Source organism: Phalangium opilio, unplaced genomic scaffold (assembly GCF_054372755.1).
Source record: "Phalangium opilio isolate 3A_F unplaced genomic scaffold, DU_Popi_V2 ptg000079l_1, whole genome shotgun sequence".
Taxonomy (NCBI): Eukaryota; Metazoa; Arthropoda; class Arachnida; order Opiliones; family Phalangiidae; genus Phalangium; species Phalangium opilio.
The window spans coordinates 8,329,083-8,347,268 of record NW_028324187.1 but is presented as its reverse complement, the minus strand read 5'-3'; the positions used below and the strand labels follow the sequence as shown (position 1 = coordinate 8,347,268).

At 37.2% G+C, this 18,186-nt stretch overlaps 2 protein-coding genes across 11 annotated transcripts in view; one reads left to right on the top strand and one right to left on the bottom strand.

Annotated features, from left to right (window-relative positions):
• Positions 1–18,186, top strand: part of LOC149654691 (uncharacterized) — a 226,509-nt gene that overhangs the window by 114,059 nt on the left and 94,264 nt on the right. The window contains exon 1 of one of the 7 annotated variants that reach the window (XM_089846272.1): positions 10,308–11,801. The exons of the other annotated variants lie outside the window; for them this stretch is intronic. The gene's annotated coding sequence lies outside the window, so the exon portion shown is untranslated. Of the gene's footprint in view, positions 1–10,307; positions 11,802–18,186 lie in introns of those variants that run through there. 7 annotated transcript variants of the gene reach the window in all.
• The window catches only part of LOC149654694 (uncharacterized), a 43,466-nt gene continuing 26,214 nt past the window's right edge, over positions 935–18,186 (bottom strand). For 2 of the 4 annotated variants that reach the window (XM_089846284.1, XM_089846287.1), the window contains 3 exons: positions 15,780–17,790; positions 5,233–5,509; positions 935–2,880 (listed from right to left, as the gene is read on the bottom strand). In XM_089846284.1, the coding sequence (XP_089702410.1) occupies positions 17,600–17,790 (191 nt within the window). In that variant the 3' untranslated portion in view covers positions 935–2,880; positions 5,233–5,509; positions 15,780–17,599. The remainder of the gene's footprint in view (positions 2,881–5,232; positions 5,510–15,779; positions 17,791–18,186) is intronic. The other 2 variants (XM_089846286.1, XM_089846285.1) reach the window with 2 other exon arrangements.

The window sequence follows — 18,186 nt, the reverse complement described above, 5'->3', positions numbered from 1 at the left end:
GGTACTAGCCTACTCATATATGTGAAACTTCTGGGAGGTTTTAGCCGCTCTTTTTCGGGGCCCCCAGAAGAGAAGAGAAACCGAGCTGAACTTCTTAACGATCTCACTGAAATGTACCGGGGGAATGTATATATTTGGGATGGAAAAAATCTATCGTAAAAAACAGTTAGAAACGTACGGTGTTAAGTAAATAAACAGAACTCCCTGAAAACTAGCTAAGCCCTTGGCTTTGCGAAGAAAGAGGGGACAAAAAAAGAGGTCCAGAGAATTCTGTAGGCGTGAAAACTTATAAACGTACTACGTATGGAACCCAAACTCAAATCAATGCATGTCCTATAATCAGAATTCAAAAGTTCAATTCAAAATAAACGAAGTTTGTATGTATATTTCGTAATTAATTGCCCTTAATAATTAATTGGCAATTAACTGCCTTTATTATTGGTAAATAATTGCATTTTATTTTCTGTCATGTGTCGTAACTCATCAGCTTTAGCGACGACATTATTTTCACATTTGACCTGACAACAAAATCCCTCCGCTTAAAAAATAGTACATTGCCCCACGAATATCTCATTACCTATTTATCTTGGATTACAAACATCGAGTAAAGAAAATAAAACCAAGTCAGAAAATTCTTCTTACCTCGTAAAATACAAAACATGGAGAATCGAAGTCCAAGCAATTTCGAATTTTCAATGTGGTGTAGAATGTTGGGTTCAACTCAAGACCTTTTCAGACGAAACAACGTGGTTCTTTTATTCATTTAAATGAGTCAACTTTGAGTTAACTAGTTGGGAAGTTACGTAATCTCAATAAAATAGCTTAATTTTGATGAAGTCGATGCTAAACTATAAGAACAGTTCTTGGACTTGGTCAAAAATATATAGGATATTATAGGACCTTAAAAAAAACTATTTGAAAAAGATTCCACTACTTGTGAAAAGTTAAATATTATTTATTTTTTTGTTTAAATTGTTATTATAACGAATTAAAATTTTAAGAATTTCTCTTAATAGGGCCGTCGAGAGAGAAGGGGGGCAATTCAGCCAGTTTTCCCGAGGCCCCGGGTCACCTGTAGGGCTGTCTTGATGGGGGCCCACGATTTCTTCTTTATACCCGGGGGGGGGGGGGCGCAAACTCTCTCGACGTCTCTGTGTAGGAGGCCGATGGATGAATGACACCCTATAGACCCCTTGCAAAATTTTTACTGTCCCCTTTTTGTCCGGGGTCAGACAACATCATAGTTGTTTCTACAGCCTGGACAGTACCACCAATCACCCTCTGGTACCTGAATCCAACTTTGGATCCAGGCACCAGAGGTGATAGCACTGTCGTGCCGTCGAGAGAGGGGGGGGGGGGGGTGGCAAGTCAGCCAGTTTTCCCGGGGGCCCCGGGTCAAATTGGGCCCCCTATTTCTTCTTTATACCCGGGGCCCGCAAACTCTCTCGACGGCTCCGTTTTGGTAATTGTCGATCGGAAGTAGTCCTTAAGAACTTGTATGCAATGAACGCATTCATTTTGTTTCAGGGGCGTGCCAACCACGGGGCAGCGAGGGTGAAGGGACTTTAACATTAGCCCCCCCCCCACTAAAGTAGAAAATGTTGGCTCGCCCCTGTTTGCTTCCACTTTAAAACGAAATCACCATTTTTGCAATTGTCGCAGTACCAGTCTCCCTCTGGTACCTGAATCCAATTTTGGATTCAGGCACCAGAGGTGATAGCACTCTCGTGCCGTCGAGAGAGGGGGAAATGGCAATTCAGCCAGTTTTCCCGGGGCCCCGGGTCATATTGGGCCCGCTATTTCTTCTTATACCCGGGGCCCGCAAACTCTCTCGACGGCTCCGTAATTGTCAGCCGGAAGTAGTCCTTAAGAACTTGTATGCAATGAACGCATTCATTTTGTTTCAGGGGCGGGCCAACCACGGGGACAGGGACTATAACATTAGCTCCCCCCACTCTAAAGTAGAAAATGTTGGCTCGCCCCTGTTTGCTTCCACTTTAAAACGAAATCACCATTGTTTCTACAACCCGGACTGTACTAATCACAATATGGAACAAAATCCAATTTTCGATTCCGCCGCGAAATGTTTAAAAGAAATTCTTATATCGCGGCATCTTCATTGCCCGAGGAAGGTTGAGATAGTACTCGATTCAACCGAATAAATGAGCCAGTCTTCATTATTTGTTGAATCACGAATGTTGTGTATTGCGGCATCTTCATTGGCCGAGGAAGGTTGAGAGGGTTCCTCGGCTTGTCGAAAAATCCCGATAATTTTGGCTTTGAGCCACGCCCCTTGATCAAACATCGTCCTTGTTTCTACAACTTGGGCAGTACTCGATTCAACCGAATAAATCAGTGAGTCTCCACTATTTGTTAGATCCTCACAAATCAGTGAGTCTCCACTATTTGTTAGATCCTCACAAATCAGTGAGTCTCCACTATTTGTTAGATCCTCACAAATCAGTGAGTCTCCACTATTTGTTAGATCCTCACAAATCAGTGAGTCTCCACTATTTGTTAGATCCTCACTGCCCCGACTCCTGGTATGGGCCCATAAGGGGCAGAGGCGCAATGGTGTACTCCCTTGTCCTACCCGCGCAGGCACCACCATTGCCCCAGTCACGAGTGGACGATCCGATGACATCGTTGTTTCTACAGCCTGGACAGGAGCTCAGCAACGTTAAAGTAATGGCTAGTTGTCGGTTCCAACGTTGCAGAGTTACTGTTCTCTTCCTTCAAGTATTGTTTCTACGACCAGCACATTCCCACCTTTATTCCCGGTATGGGTCCAAAAGGGGCTCCGCCTTTGCCCCAATCACGAGTGGACGATCCGATGACATCGTTGTTTCTACAGCCTGGACAGTACCCGGGGACATAGTCCTGTAAATATAATTAATTTAAACATTACTTAGGGGGCGTAATCAACAGTTAGCTATAATTAAAAAAAAAAAAAAAACCACAATGAGTCTTATAAGTTCAATTTTGTTTAAGATACGAATAAAACTCCAAAACTATTTGGGATCTAGAGAAAACGTCTGAAAGGGCCTTTAGGCATGCACGGGTTTTTATTACATTTTTATAAAATAACTGACAGAAACTAAGAAAAATAAAAGTCTGAAATTTCATTAATGTAGGCCTAGGTATTAGATGTAAACAAGTTTATTTATTTTTTATTTAATGTTTCAAAGGTCACGATGTCGACTCGCGTGGGTGGTTGATATGTAAGTAATATCTCCGGAATTTGGTCCATGGATGGTATTTAGAACAGTAAAACACCGCGCGTATCGAGAAAAATGGCTACCAAGCGACACTGGTTACTTATCTTCAGCGCTGGTTCAAGAGCTAGCTACTCTAGTCTGTTCTTGATATTTTAAAACACACACAAAAAAATAAGGATGCACTTCTAATTTAACCTTCTTAAAAATCAACCAGGTTTATTTATAATAAGGAAGAAGAGATCTGAGAAAAAAAGGCATTAAAAAAGATCGGCAGGTGCCCACTATCACGAAAAAGGCGCCACCGTCGCGCAGCTGCTATTCATTAAAAAAACCTTACCTTTTAAACCAACATTAAAAAAGGTTAAAAATAAAAAAGCTGTAAAGCACGCTATCTATAGTGGTCACCATAAGTAAAATAATTCTAATAAAAGTTCATAAAGGTAATCAATATATATACTCGCCTAAACTTCTTTTTCGCTGCTTTCTTCCGAAGTTAACTAACCATAACTTGGTAACTTAGAGGGTCTTATTATTAACTTATGTTATAGGAGCTTGTCCAATTTAATCAAATCAGGCACGCGATATATTTATACTGATCCCAGCGTAACCCCCCTCCACCCCCCCCCCTTTTTCTAAGATGCAAAGAGGGAATCACTATGCATCGACGTATGGTATGGATGTCTTATAATTATTATTGGTCGAGCCCAAAAGCCGATAAATTAACATAGTAATAATAACGTTTGAGGAGGAATTTTTGTCGATATCAAATTTGTTACGGAGGTCACGGCCTTTTATACTTAAAGTTACCGTACGTGTACATACAGTTGGTTAATTGAAAATTTTCATCATAACAAAAAATAGAACTTTCCAAAATGAAATTTATTACATAAAGGGAAGGTGAAAATATTTTTTTAAGTCGTTAAAGGGAGCGTAAAGTGTTCAAGGAAGTTGATTTTATGTACTTTATATTTTATAGTTTTCACTAAAGGGGCTAGAAAAAATTCCTCCCCTCTTTCTCAGCACTAATTCTACAGTGCAGTGTTGTCAAGTACTTATTCAAACTGAACTGCTAGCCTTCAAGAGTCTGGCAACACTTTGAGATGAGATAAGCAAAAACCACCTTTAGTGGAAACTATGTATTTACGTCTAAAATATTTGACCATTTTAACCATCTGTTTCGTTCTCTTATTTGATTGGCCGAAACTTTAACCAATGAGACCACAGGTCAGGTTTCTTCGTTTACCAAATCAATGAAAACTTTGTGAACTGTTCACGTTCCCTTTAAGTGCATCCCTTATTTCGGATAGACTGAAATATATGCCATGCAGGAATGCAATATATTTCCTTGATGGCATGATACAAGTAGACGTGGTGGGAAGATAAAGATGAAAACGTTAGAACAAATTAGGTTTTATCGTTTTGAAGCTCGTTGCCTTGTTTTTTACCAGACGATATCGTTGTTAACCCTAAAAGCCCCCCCCCCCAAACCAATTCACTATCAGCTACAAAAACCAAACCACGCGTTGGGCTTCTCTACTATACTCTATTTAGGACTAGGAGCTTTCGAAATATTGGATATATCACGTCTGTACCTTAGGGTTACGTCTATTTCCAAGTTTTTATCAATTTTGAAACAAAAACTTGTTTTTTTAGTTTTACTTTAGCATATTTATATTAAAACAAGAACCCATTTAAGACTCGAGAACATTCAATTAATTTTTCTGTAGTGTGTGCCATGATCTCATTCTTATCAAGTGTATTACCAAACCCAGTGAAAAATTAATTTAAGAGCTCATCGAGACATAAAATTTAAATGATTGCACCTCTTAAATGTTCCCAATTCTGCCTTGGTTTGATACTCTAACTTTTTCGAGTCTGATAGAATCTCTTATCGAGTATCGAGTCGAGTACTCGCACTTTGAATATAAAATTTAGGGAATGCCTTTGTTGGGTATATCGTTGATAATTTTGATCTGGTTTACTTAAACTAACTTTATTGTTTAGCGCTACCTACCAAAAACCGGTTAGTTTATGTAGCGGCAAATCATCTAGGTCAAGTGTCCCGTCATAGAGTAGTGTCGGTAGAGAGGGGAGTAGATGGTGTATCCCTCCCTCTAGGCGCGCTTTTCTAAGAGGGGATACTGTACGCGCCTGGTAGGGGGGATGACACTGAGCTAAGAGATAGAAGGGTATGACGTTTGCATATGTAGAACTGACATTACTCTATAGCAATCGTCTTTGTCACTGTACCAGGACAGTTTGGGGTCCACGAGTGCCACGAGGTCCTCAACCTGCGCAATGAAATCAAGTCCGTATATTGTTGACAAAAACAAATGTTTAGTAACCAGTGATAAATTCTCTGCTACAGGATTTGTAACGAAACTTGCAGGACCCCCAGCCGAATTTCGAAAATATTTATAGGAATTATAGTCATTTTTTGTAATGAAAATATTCCAGAATTATAGGATTATATAGGACGGTTTTCCAGAGTTATAGGATTATATAGGACACTAAAACATAAATTTTTCGGTCGAAAATATTTATAGGAATTATAGTATTTTTTTAATGAAAATATAGGATTTTATAGGACGTTTTTCCAGAGTTATAGGATTTTGGGTTCTAATTCAAGAGAAATATGGACCACTTCACTTCCTTGTTGGTAATGGGGTTCATAAGTTACAATATTTTAATTTATTACTAGGCCTAGCTTTAATTTTGGAAAATGGATTCAGGTTTATGTTCGAAAATCAGTTGATTAAAACGGAACTTTGTAGTTGTTAAGAAATATGAGCTTTCTATCAAGTTTAGGGTAGGATTAATTTGGGAAATTTATCAAAACTTAACGATATAAATTTTTCTTTTTTTTTTTTTGAAATATGATAGTGATGTTTACAAAATTGGATGAGGGTGTTCAGTACAGTGGGACTTGTTCTATGAGTAATCAATTTTAAGCCAAAAATGACTGATTTTGTCACAAACAATCCTATGGAGGGTATGTTTATGAACATTTTTGCTCAATTACTCGGCCCCTGTTTGACACAAAATTCCCTGATTACCCTGAGGTTTTTGCGAACTATTTATTTTCCTGATTTTTTCCAGGTTTGTATGAACCCTAATACACGTAAAACCATAATTGGCCCACCCAAAAATATTGTCAAATTTTCAACTGGGATGGTCTCAAATTTCATTTCTTAATCCGAAACCCCGTTGAGTAGTTTTTCCTCTTCCGACAAAACTTCTAATAACAACCTCTCAATGTTCAAAAAGAAAACATATTTTGGGTTTGAAAAATGAAAGTGAAAATCACTATAAGCAATCAAGGGGGAACTTGAACTTCGGATAGCTGAAATCACCGCCCCACCCCCGGTCCCGACCGCCCTCGTTTCGTCCATGCACTCTGAAGATCGGGGTCATAAAAATATGTTCCTAAAAGTTGGGAGGTCCAAGATCCCAAAAGAGAGAGTGAGTGAGAGAGTAGAGAGGGCCAAAAAGCTTTTAAAGGATCATAAATAATATTCCGCTTCAAACATTTTTTGGGGAAAGGGCTAAGAAACTAGGAAAGGCTTCGTCGAGGGGTTACTCACTACTGACAAGAGCTAAGCTTTTCAGTTCTTTAATTGGTAATTAATTTTCGGATTTAATTCTTGAATTATTTTAATTTCTTCAATTGTCAGTATCGATGTTTTTCATAGAAATATCGATATTTTCTAAAGCATTGCCGTTTTTTATAGAGTTTCGCTATTTCTTTACATCAAATTATCGATATTTATACGAAATTATCGTTATTTTTCATAAAATTATCGATATTTTCTATAGAATTATCGATATTTGTATAAAATTATCGATATTTATACGAAATTACCGGTTTTTTTACAATTTTCATTTCTTTACATAAAATTATCGATATTTATATAGAATTATCGATATTTATATGAAATTATCGATATTTTTCACAAAATTATCGATATTTTCTATAGAATCACAGTTTTTTTTTATAGAATTTTGGCTATTTCTTATTATCAAAGTATCGATATTTATATGAAATTATCATTATTTCCTTTCTCACACGGTTTCTCTCACGTCCAAAATTAATACGATAATAATTTTCAAGTCAGTAAAGAGCCCCTCGCACGAGGGAATGAAATATTTTCGTTAAAGATGAACGAGTAAGAAAAACCATAAATAACGGCTGGAAAGCTGGCCTGAAAATCATAAAGGGCCACGATGCCCGTTCTCTCAAGTCTCAAAGCGTTTTCAATAATGAAGACCCCCATAATGTAAGTACGTAGATGCTGCTCGAGTTCGCGTTACATTTTTGCACAAAAGGGGTGGGATTAATATCACCATTCATTCAACCTATTCATAAAATGCTTCAAAAGACGAAAAAGTCAACCAAAGACAAAATTCTCCAAAACTTCCCCCACAACAAAATAAAGCAACGACAAGAGATGATGGTTCGACCTTTCAACTATTGGTTAGTGCGTGAGAACCAAGTGTATTCAATGTTTTTCAAAACTGCAACATTGAATATGTATCAAAGCGAAATTTATAAATATTTTGCTATCTCCTTTCAATAATAACTCAGTTACTTCAAGCATAAGTTTATAAGATATCTTCCATAAGTATGAAGACACTACCTATACTTCGTAATGCTACCTAGAGACTTACAGCTCGAGATAACTAGTTCTAGCAGAACGACAAGCGACTTGAATTGAAGTCCTACACTCTGTGGTTAATTAATTTTCCAGGACTTAATTCCATCTAGGCCTAGGTCCTATTTAGTCTGCATTAATAAGCCTTTGAGAACGCCCCAATCACCAGGCCTCCCTCGCTTTACCCTGAATCTATCACCTACGTTGTCACTTCAAAATTACAAGCTCCAGTTTCTAAGTTACCAGTGACAAACTTATGGAATGAACATATCTCATAAACTTATGCTTCAGGTAATAATCCACTCCTGAAGGATGCAATATCATAGCTTCCACCCCCGCCTTTCCCAAAAGACCCTGATTGAAGGTAAAAAATCTCCTTAAAACGAAGCGATGGAAGGTTAAAAACTTTCTTCATCTTTCTTTTTTTTTTTTTTTTGACCCAACCAAGGCTTAGGAACTTTCATACCTGCTATAGTTCTTTATAAACAAGTCTAATAAAGGGGTACCAACGCCGGCTGCTAAGAAGCCGCTCCCTAAATCCCATGACCCACGAGGTAAAGATGCTTCGAGAAGAAAAAAAATATATGAAATTGCTAAGCGGAGTGTATCAAGAGAAGGGGGCGTCCAGGTAGCGGGTGGAAATAAGCGATTTACCTGCAGCCCGGATCCTAGACTTCTATACAGTCACGACTGACTCAGGGCCGGCCGAAACGCTGATCTAAGTCAGACGCAGGGGGAACTTGGTACTTATACTTAAAGGACTTATCTTATGAAATTCACCTACGAAATCTAAAGGCGTTTCAAGAGAAACATGAATTGTAGAGGAAGGACACGGTCTTGGGTTCAAATTAAGACACACCATAAAAGTATTTTTGATTTGATTAAACTCTTGAGACTTGTCCTTTAAGTATAAAAACAGAATACGTGACTTTCGTGGACTTATTCGCATTTGAAGAATGGCGTTAGGCCCTAAATTGGTGAAATAATGTAGTGCTTTTTTATGAGAGACTAATTTAGTAGGGGGTAGGGTATATAATTTGAATTCAAAGTGATGGGGGTTGTTTTTACACACTATGTTTGTATAGAGGAGTGTTGCTATGTATCTTTTATTTTTTTGCTTTTGTTTAAACAAGTAACGTTGTTTTAAAAAAGGTTTTTTTTTTTAAAAAAAAATACGCAAATATTTAGGCCTAGAATCTCCAGCTTGTTAATTGCCCATTTGTAACGCTCTAATTGAGCCATTTGACCCTATTTTGTAGATCTAAATGTCCATTTTATAATTATATACTTAGAATACTCATGTATACTAATTATATCCGTGAAATCCACTAAATAACTAATTAACTGAATGACTGCATCATATTGCAAAACGTTCCTAAATGGATAGATACTTATATTTCTATTCCATTAAATATATAATTTATCATTAAATAAGATTAGGGCTACAATTATCAAATCAGTGCAATTATCAGTACTTAGCTTAAAGAACGTAGTTTCGTTTTTAAATACATAATCCCTAAATCATTTGAGAGACATTTCGTAATCGTAACTACTAAACAAATTATTCAAACGTTAGCAGTAAATAGAAACAAATGATTATTATGCAAAGATGTCGAAAAGAGAAAGAGACCTTACTTCACTGAAACCCAAACGAAAGAATAAAGAGGTTTTTTGGAATAAAAGAAAGAAAATAAAGGAAAAAAACATTTTATCAGAGTAAATAAATTGAACTCCCAAATTCCCAATGTATTAAGTCGCTCTCCTTTTTTTTAAAAAAAAAATCCAGGAATAAGAACAACGAAAACCTTTTGTTTTAAGTTCATCTTAGGCTTACTTCGATGCTTAAACAATTCTATACGAATTTGATTACCTGAAACTTCGCTAAAATAAAGGTTCGAGGTATAGGGGATACATACAATGAGTGACTGCAGAGATGCTTTCATACAGTTTTTTTGCAAATACAGACATAGGCAACTATCCCAAGGTTATATAAGATATCGAGGGGCCAGTTACTTAGCGTAATCAGGTTATACCTTTGACTGTACTGAAGCAATTACTGAACTAACTCGTGATAGAGGAGAGCCTTGCAAAAATGGGACCGAGTACATGCAGTGGGACCGGACCGATGGGCTGCTAAAAATTGGCCCAAATTTCAAAATTATAGGATATTATAGGACAGTTTTAAAAATATAGGATTTTATAGGACCTCAGGGGACCCTGTATACACTGTATTAAAAAACTAAAGGCGTTAGATAAGTTGGAATAAGTCGCAACATGACTTGGTCCAATTAGCTAGCTGAACTTTAAACACATCGGACTACTGAGTAACGAACCAAGTACTCATCCCATTAAAAAAACCACCAAGGTGTAGCCTACCTATAATAGAGATAGACTATAGAGATGCGAATGAGGCCCCAAGGTCTATCCTAGCCTATCTTAGATTCAAAGCCATATATCTACGTAGCTAAGGCTAATCGCTTCATATGGCGTGGGTGTGTGTGAAAAAAAACTGAAGAGAAAATTTTTTTCAAGACAAAAAAATCTCGCCCATAAGAAGTATTATTAGAGAGAGAGGGGCTGTCCACTAAAAAAAACACAGGGCCAACTAGGAACGTACCATCCCAGCCATAGCTAGCTAGCTATCTTTGCATGACTGACACGGTGGTATACTAGGAATATATCACGGGGGGGGGCTCAAATTAACTCCACCCCCTCCCAAAAGAAAAGAAAAAAATTTCAAGAAGGGGGGCCAGCGACTCTAATGGATTTTCCACACGGTTTTCTAAAGTTTTTTCTCCAACCAATCTTTCTTGTCTTTCCCTGAAAACTGAGAAAGAACCTAACCGAACCGCGGAACAGCTAAAATTCCGTTGAGAGAATTTCTTCGTGGCGTATAACAGATCTCATATCGTTCCGTGTTGTTCTTCAAGTTAGGTCGGTCTAGAAGAGAGTTACTCTCTGGATCTTGAGGACCGAGAGAGCGCGTTCTACCCGAACCATCTCCCCGGTGTTGCTAAGTTGCATTCCTAATGTTTTACCGTCCGGTATAAGTTCCTTAGACTAAGTTTCCGTTACGGACTACAAAATTCCTTAAAACATCCATGGTGGTCCCGATGTCTTAATTTCTATTTTTTTTAAGTTCGTTTTGTGATGTGTGAAAAACTATAACGCGGCGGTGTGATTAGTTCCTCGACTTAATTAACGTGTGCTAATTAGTATACATTAATTTAATTTAATAATATGATTACGTGCAATTAGTGATAATAATAAATAAATACTAGCCTAAATAAATACTAAAAGGTAGCAGCCTCAATCAATCAATACGATGTGCTAATTACGATGTTAAATGGTGTACCGAAAAAACCCTTAATTACAACAAAACATCAGCTTGTTTCTAACTAAATATTCTTGTTAATTACCATAAATTACCGCCGGTAACTTCAACTATAAGTACGTACGTACGTACAGAAGCCACGCGAATGCGAATATGTATGTTAGTTGTACCGTAAAAACCCTTAATTACAACATCAAGTTGTTTCTAATTAAATATTAGTATTAATTACCATAAATTACCGTCGGTAACTTCAACTATAAGTACGCGTACGTAAATACCGAAGGCACGCGAATGCGAATATGTACGTTAGTTGCTAAATTTCTAAATTAGTTACGGTGATTTTTATTAAAATTTGCTAGCCAAAATTTTCTCTAGTGTTAATGTTTTATTTATAAGGTTCGGTATAGTAGTGAGTGTGACTTTCTACTCTCTGTGTATAAAAAGGAATATGCCTTAGCTATCTTTTTGGAAGAAACATTTTTCTTTACTAATATCCCAACGGTATCTAAGTATATTATGAAGGTAGTGGTTTGAAGGAGCTCCTTTCGAGAACCAACCGGAATAAAAAAAAAAACAAAAAAACAGGAAAACCTTAAGGTGAGTGAATTTTGATGTTCTTCGAAAAACTGAACGTAAAAAAAAATGTATATATATATAAACTTTGGGCTGAATTATATATATACAAAAGTATATCTTATAGCTTATGTTTGCTAAAACTAAAAAGAAATAGAAGAATCCGCTGAGAGATCTGAAGCAAAATATTGAAGTAGAAATGTAATGGGGCAAGAAGCGATATCTAGTTTACTAGGGAGAAAGCTGAGATGCCTAAGAATTCGCGCCACGCCATGGTCCCTACAGTCCCCCTTTCAAAATACAAGGGGGGATGTAAAAGAGGCCGGGCTATTTCGCTGCCTCTCCTCAGTCTTTTGGAAAATACAAGTAATTTTCGTTATCATTCGCCTAGGCGCTGACGTGAGTTTTCAAGAACCAATGAGATGCGTGCTGGTTGTAATTTAGAGGCGGCGGGGATTAACTGAGTCCGGACCTACATACGTTTGTTTGGACTGGAGATAAAGCTAGATTATAAATGTGGTGCGAGTTTATATCTTCTCCCTAATAAACTAGATATCACTTCTTGAATGGGGGGTTAAGATGCCATAGTATCTGGGATAAAATAGGGGGTGTATAGTCAATTAAATGGTCAGTTTTGACCACAACATTTTGCTCTTTCTACGAGTGGGAAATTACTTATAGAGGGCGTTCAAATAATAGTTGCATATCTACTTTATCTTTTGGAAAACATAAAAAATAAAACCTGGGAGAAAATGCTGAGCTTATTTCACCAGAGTTTTGGTAAAGAAATAAATCTTATCTAACCAAAAATATCCATATATACATATATATTTATATGTATAATTTCGCTAGGGTAAACTGAGACACTACATTAAATCCGAGGGGCCAATCACTTAATACACAATCGGTATAGCTGTATAGGTACTTCATTTAGTATAAAATGATGGGATGTAAAAAAACTAAATTAACGAACTTTTTATTTTAAAGTGAATGACATAGTGTAACCACGCTTGCGATATTTATAAAGTCGCCCCACGTGGCCATAAAAGCCTTGGCTATAACTAAGAATAAACTACACTGTTCCTTAGCTTCAATCATACTTTATTAAACTAACTAAATTAATTAAATGATAATTAACTGCCACTTGCATTATACAAATAAAGAACTTATAATAATTACTGTTGACGGATGAAGTCCAATCCTAGGGCAAAGCCCTTCACTCGAGCGACTACTACATCTTTGTAGTAAAGGAGAACTGACTTTGTGTCATAAGCAGACGATGCTTATATAGTACGGGGAAAGGTCAGAGGTAACTCGGTGTGTTAATCCTCTATGTAACCGCACACCCCTGGAGTAGAAACCCAGGAGGTCCCTTGATTATTTCGGGAGGTTACATCCCCCCAGACGACAAGAGTTGGACTTCATCGGCAGAAAACTTAATTACATAAATTTTCTAATTTTAACAAAACAAAATAATAAGTAACTTTAAACAATGTAACAGATAGTTAAAAGATTCCAGTCAACTAGCATACTAGGTTAATCATTTAAAGTTATAAATAAATTGACGAAAGCAGGAACTGTAGCATCGGTTGGCTCGTCCTAGCTTTCTCATCCTCGCATGTTAGAATACGTCCAGTCAGATCTGAAGCAGCCGTATCAGACGATATTGTTGAGGAAGTCTCCGCAGATTGGTGGTGCATGCTTCCACCGTTCGTTGAAGAACTTGACTCAGGATCGTCCTCTGTAGGCGTTGACTGCTGACTGTAGTTTCTTCTCTTAAGGGAATGTCCCGTTGAGATAAGCCAAGTAATTAAACTTGCTTCTGAAGAAGTTCAGTATGAGTTGAACATTGTGATCGCAGTGAATTGTTGTAAAGGAAGGTTTTGAGCGACCATCAAACTCAATAGTGCATGTCACGGCTAGTCCAATCCGCAGTGCGGAACCGCAACGTTACTACCCTAACTTTACTCTAACAACTAATTACTACAAACTCCGATCACACTAAGGCTTAGCATAGCCAAAGCAAGTTACAATAACCTAGGACCCGTCGGTCCTGGCAAGCTCGCCATTTATGTAACCACGCTTGCGAGATTTCTAAACTCGCCCCACGTGGCCATAAAAGCCTTGTTTAATACTAAGAGTAACTACACTGTTCCTTAGGTTCAATCATACTTTATTAAACTAACTAATTAAATAATAATTAAATGCCGACTTGCATTATACAATTAAAGAACTAAACATAATTACTAATAATAAGGATGAAGTCCAATCCTAGGGCAAAGCCCTTCACTCGAGCGACTACTACATCTTAGTAGTAAAGGAGAACTGACTTTATGTCATAAGCAGACGATGCTTATATAGTACGGGGAAAGGTCAGAGGTAACTCGGTGTGTTAATCCTCTATGTAACCGCACACCCCTGGAGTAGAAACCCAGGAGGTCCCTTGATTATTTCGGGAGGTTACAATAGTATCAAGGATAATTTGTACTAATTTGGTTAATTAGTAACTAGAGAGAGAGAGAGAGAGGGGGGGGGGAAACCGCCAAGCCTTCCGGCATTCGAGAGCGAGGCAGATTTTATTAATGAACTTTAAGGTTTCAGACTGGGTTAAAAGAATTAATTAATCATACAGTAGACTTTCGCCGAGATGAAAAACATCCGAGAGAGACTACATTTTCAGTTTGTCATCGCAAATGGATGATAATAATAATAAAAGGCGTATTCGGTCATTTCGTTAATTTTTAAATTGAAAATCTATATTTTACCATTTATTTTTAAAGGGAGGATGCGACTAGGAATTTCACTAATAACTTTCCCTGATTTTATTAAAAATTATGTATTTTTCCGAAGTTTAAGATAATTTTCCCTGATAAACGAAAGAATACAACTAATTTTCCCTGATAAACGAAAGAATACAACTAATTTTCCCTGATAAACAAAAGAATACAACTAATTTTCCCTGATAAACAAAAGAATACAACTAATTTTCCCTGATAAACGAAAGAATACAACTAATTTTCCCTGATAAACGAAAGAATACAACTAATTTTCCCTGATAAACGAAAGAATACAACTAATTTTCCCTGATAAACGAAAGAATACAACTAATTTTCCCTGATTAACGAAAGAATACAACTAATTTTCCCTGATAAACGAAAGAATACAACTAATTTTCCCTGATAAACGAAAGAATACAACAACTAATTTTCCCTGATAAACGAAAGAATACAACAACTAATTTTCCCTGATAAACGAAAGAATACAACTAATTTTCCCTGATTAACGAAAGAATACAACTAATTTTCCCTGATTAACGAAAGAATACAACTAATTTTCCCTGATTAACGAAAGAATACAACAACTAATTTTCCCTGATAAACGAAAGAATACAACAACTAATTTTCCCTGATAAACGAAAAATACAACTAATTTTCCCTGATTAACGAAAGAATACAACAACTAATTTTCCCTGATAAACGAAAGAATACAACTAATTTTCCCTGACTTCCAAAAGGACAATTCTGATTTCCCTGATTATATTCCCTTAAACATATTTCCCTGACTTCGTATGAACCCCAGAGCGAGATTTGACCTTATCTTAAAGATCATACTTAAGAGTCAGACTAATAATAACAAAACACACCCTTTTGGTGGTGCGAGTAATTTTAAAGATGAGAACTTGGAGGGGCAGGACAATATTTATATAACAAAAAATAGGATTAATTTCTGTCAATTCAAAAATATCAAGCTTTTCATTCTCCCTCCGATTTCTGGTTATTTGGCCGCAATATGCATTTGAAAATGCTTCATTTGAAATTATTTGAAATCTACTTTTTTTTATGAAAGGCTAAAACGTTTCCCCGTAGGCTGACGTCACAGATATATTAGAGGTAAAATAATCACATAACACTGTCGCAATTTTCGGAGACTTTGGGAAACACTGGGCGTGATAATTGACACCCGTTGACACCACATTAAAAAGTGTAATTTAATTTCACTGACCTCACAAATGAGGCACCTTTTGCCTGCCAAGTCTACCTTGGTTTCTTCCGCCGGATCTCGGCAAATCTGGTCAGCAAAGAGTGTTTCGAATACGTGACGAACAAGAGGTGTTGTTGTCGCCAGGGTATTTGAAACTGACCTCTTTGTGCTGGGAACTCTGGGTCACAATAATGCAAAGGGAAAAATAAAATTGATCAAAATTAAATCATCTTGTAGTAACAATAATAAAATAAGAGTAGGGAAACCAAATTCAGGGTTCGTACGAAATTTTTACATTGAAAATCCCTGACTTTTCCAGGTTATCCCTGACCAAAATTTAGCAATATCCCTGACCATTTTAAGGTGTATACCAGAGCCCCCTTCATCACACCTGGCTCACATTAAGCATTGCTCGAAGCATGGTTTGATATACCAAACGAAATCCCTGACATATCCCTGACTTTTTATGAAATCTTTTTAAATCCCTGACTTATCCCTGACTTTTTCCCCTATTTTCCGTATCCCTGACTTATCCAGGTTATCCAGGTTCCGTACGAACCCTGAAATTAAACCTCTCCGAGTTAAAAACAAAACACACCCTGTTGGTGGTGCGAGTAATTTTAAAGATGAGAACAAGGAGGGGCAGGACAATATGAGGAAAAGAATGTCTGCACGGATTTAATCCAACTAAAAATCCGGTTTTTCTAGTTCTTTTTTAAATACATATATAAAAACCGAGGGGGATTTTCTCGAGTATCATTTGGGGCGTAGGAAATTCGTCACCTGTGTAGAATGTATGTACTACTAGGTAGGTATGATTAAGAATGGGATGTAAATAAAGAATTAAGAAAAGAAAAAGTTGGGGGTTTTTTTTTTCTCACGGTTAGAGGAAAGTCAACTATTTTTTAAATTTTTTTCCCACCACGGTGGTATTTCAAATATTGCCAAATTACTTTATAGAAGAATTATGCAAAATACTTCGTTAGTTTCGCGGAGTAAGATATTTAAATGATTTGTTGTTAATTACTGGTTTTATAATTACAACTAGTAATTAAAAAATCTGTTTGTTTTTCAAACACGCTACATTCCCAGGGTTCATGCAACTTTTGGAAAACAAAATTTCCCTGATATTTCCAGGTTTTTCCCATATACTTCCCTGAATTTTTCAGGTTTTTCCCGTATATGGGGCAAATAGGACTATTACATAATCAAAGGACATCCCCGTATCTCTAATATAACCAGAGTTATGAGCCTCCAAAGTTTAATGTAATGTTAATCCTATGGAGAGGATGTTTATGAACATTTTGCTTAATTACTCGGCCCCTGTTTGACGCAGCAAATTTCCCTGATTTCCCTAAATTTTATTAAAAATTCTAAATTTCCCTGAGTTTTTGTCAACTATTTATTTCCCAGGCTTGTATGAACCCTGTATAATACGCGTTCAGTTCGATATAAATTTTCCAAGTAAAAATTACCCACAGGAGAGGCCATAATAAAAAAAGGTTGTTTCACTCAAAATGGGCTACAGGGCTATTTCGAAATCCGATCCGACGCGACCGTCGGTGGCCTTTTTTTAGGCACCGCCAACGAACAAGTCACGAAAGAAAATTCTTTCTTATAGCTATGTGTGTTTGGGATCAGGGTTCATACAACTTTTGGAAAACAAATTTCCCTGATATTTCCAGGTTTTCCCCGTATATGGAGACGAGACCCATCTACCAACTTGCTTCTTTGTTGGTTGGGTCTATTAATAGATGTTTGGCCATTTCATTTTTAATCTGAAATTTTATCAAAATAATACCTGTCGGCTTTTCTCCAGAGCTTGGCAACTAATGCAATGATCAGGTAAATCCACACTCGGTCTGGTTCTGTTTCAGGCTGTCCAATGTCCAGCCCAAAGAAAACCAAACCGGTTGGATCCACACACCGTTTGGTTTTGATTCAAGGCGACCAGTGTCCGGCCTGTTGATTACCACGCCTGGCCACCAAGCATCTTTACCAAACGATGTTGTCCGTGCCCAGAGTCCAGAGGCTAAAGTGAAAAAAATAAAAAATAATAATAATAAATAAAATAAATAAATAAAATCATTATTATTTCGGTATAATATAAATAATAGTATAATACGATATATTCTAGTCCCCATTAATATTAATTATTAAAGCCGCGCGCCATAGACAGTTAAATTAATAACAGGTAGAGAAAGCAACACGCAGGAGGTAGACCGGCATCTCGGGAACTTATTTCTCTCGCCCCCCAAGAGGCAACAACGTACTGAGCCCGAGTTCAGGACACGCGGAAGGCTAGTCAACTCTCTCTCTCTCTGCCTCCAGCGGCGCTACTTGGCGCGAGAGAAATAAGAAGACAGCGTACCTCTCTCTTTCGGTGACGCGTACGTTTTCTCTAAAGAATTAATGGAAGGGTCTATGC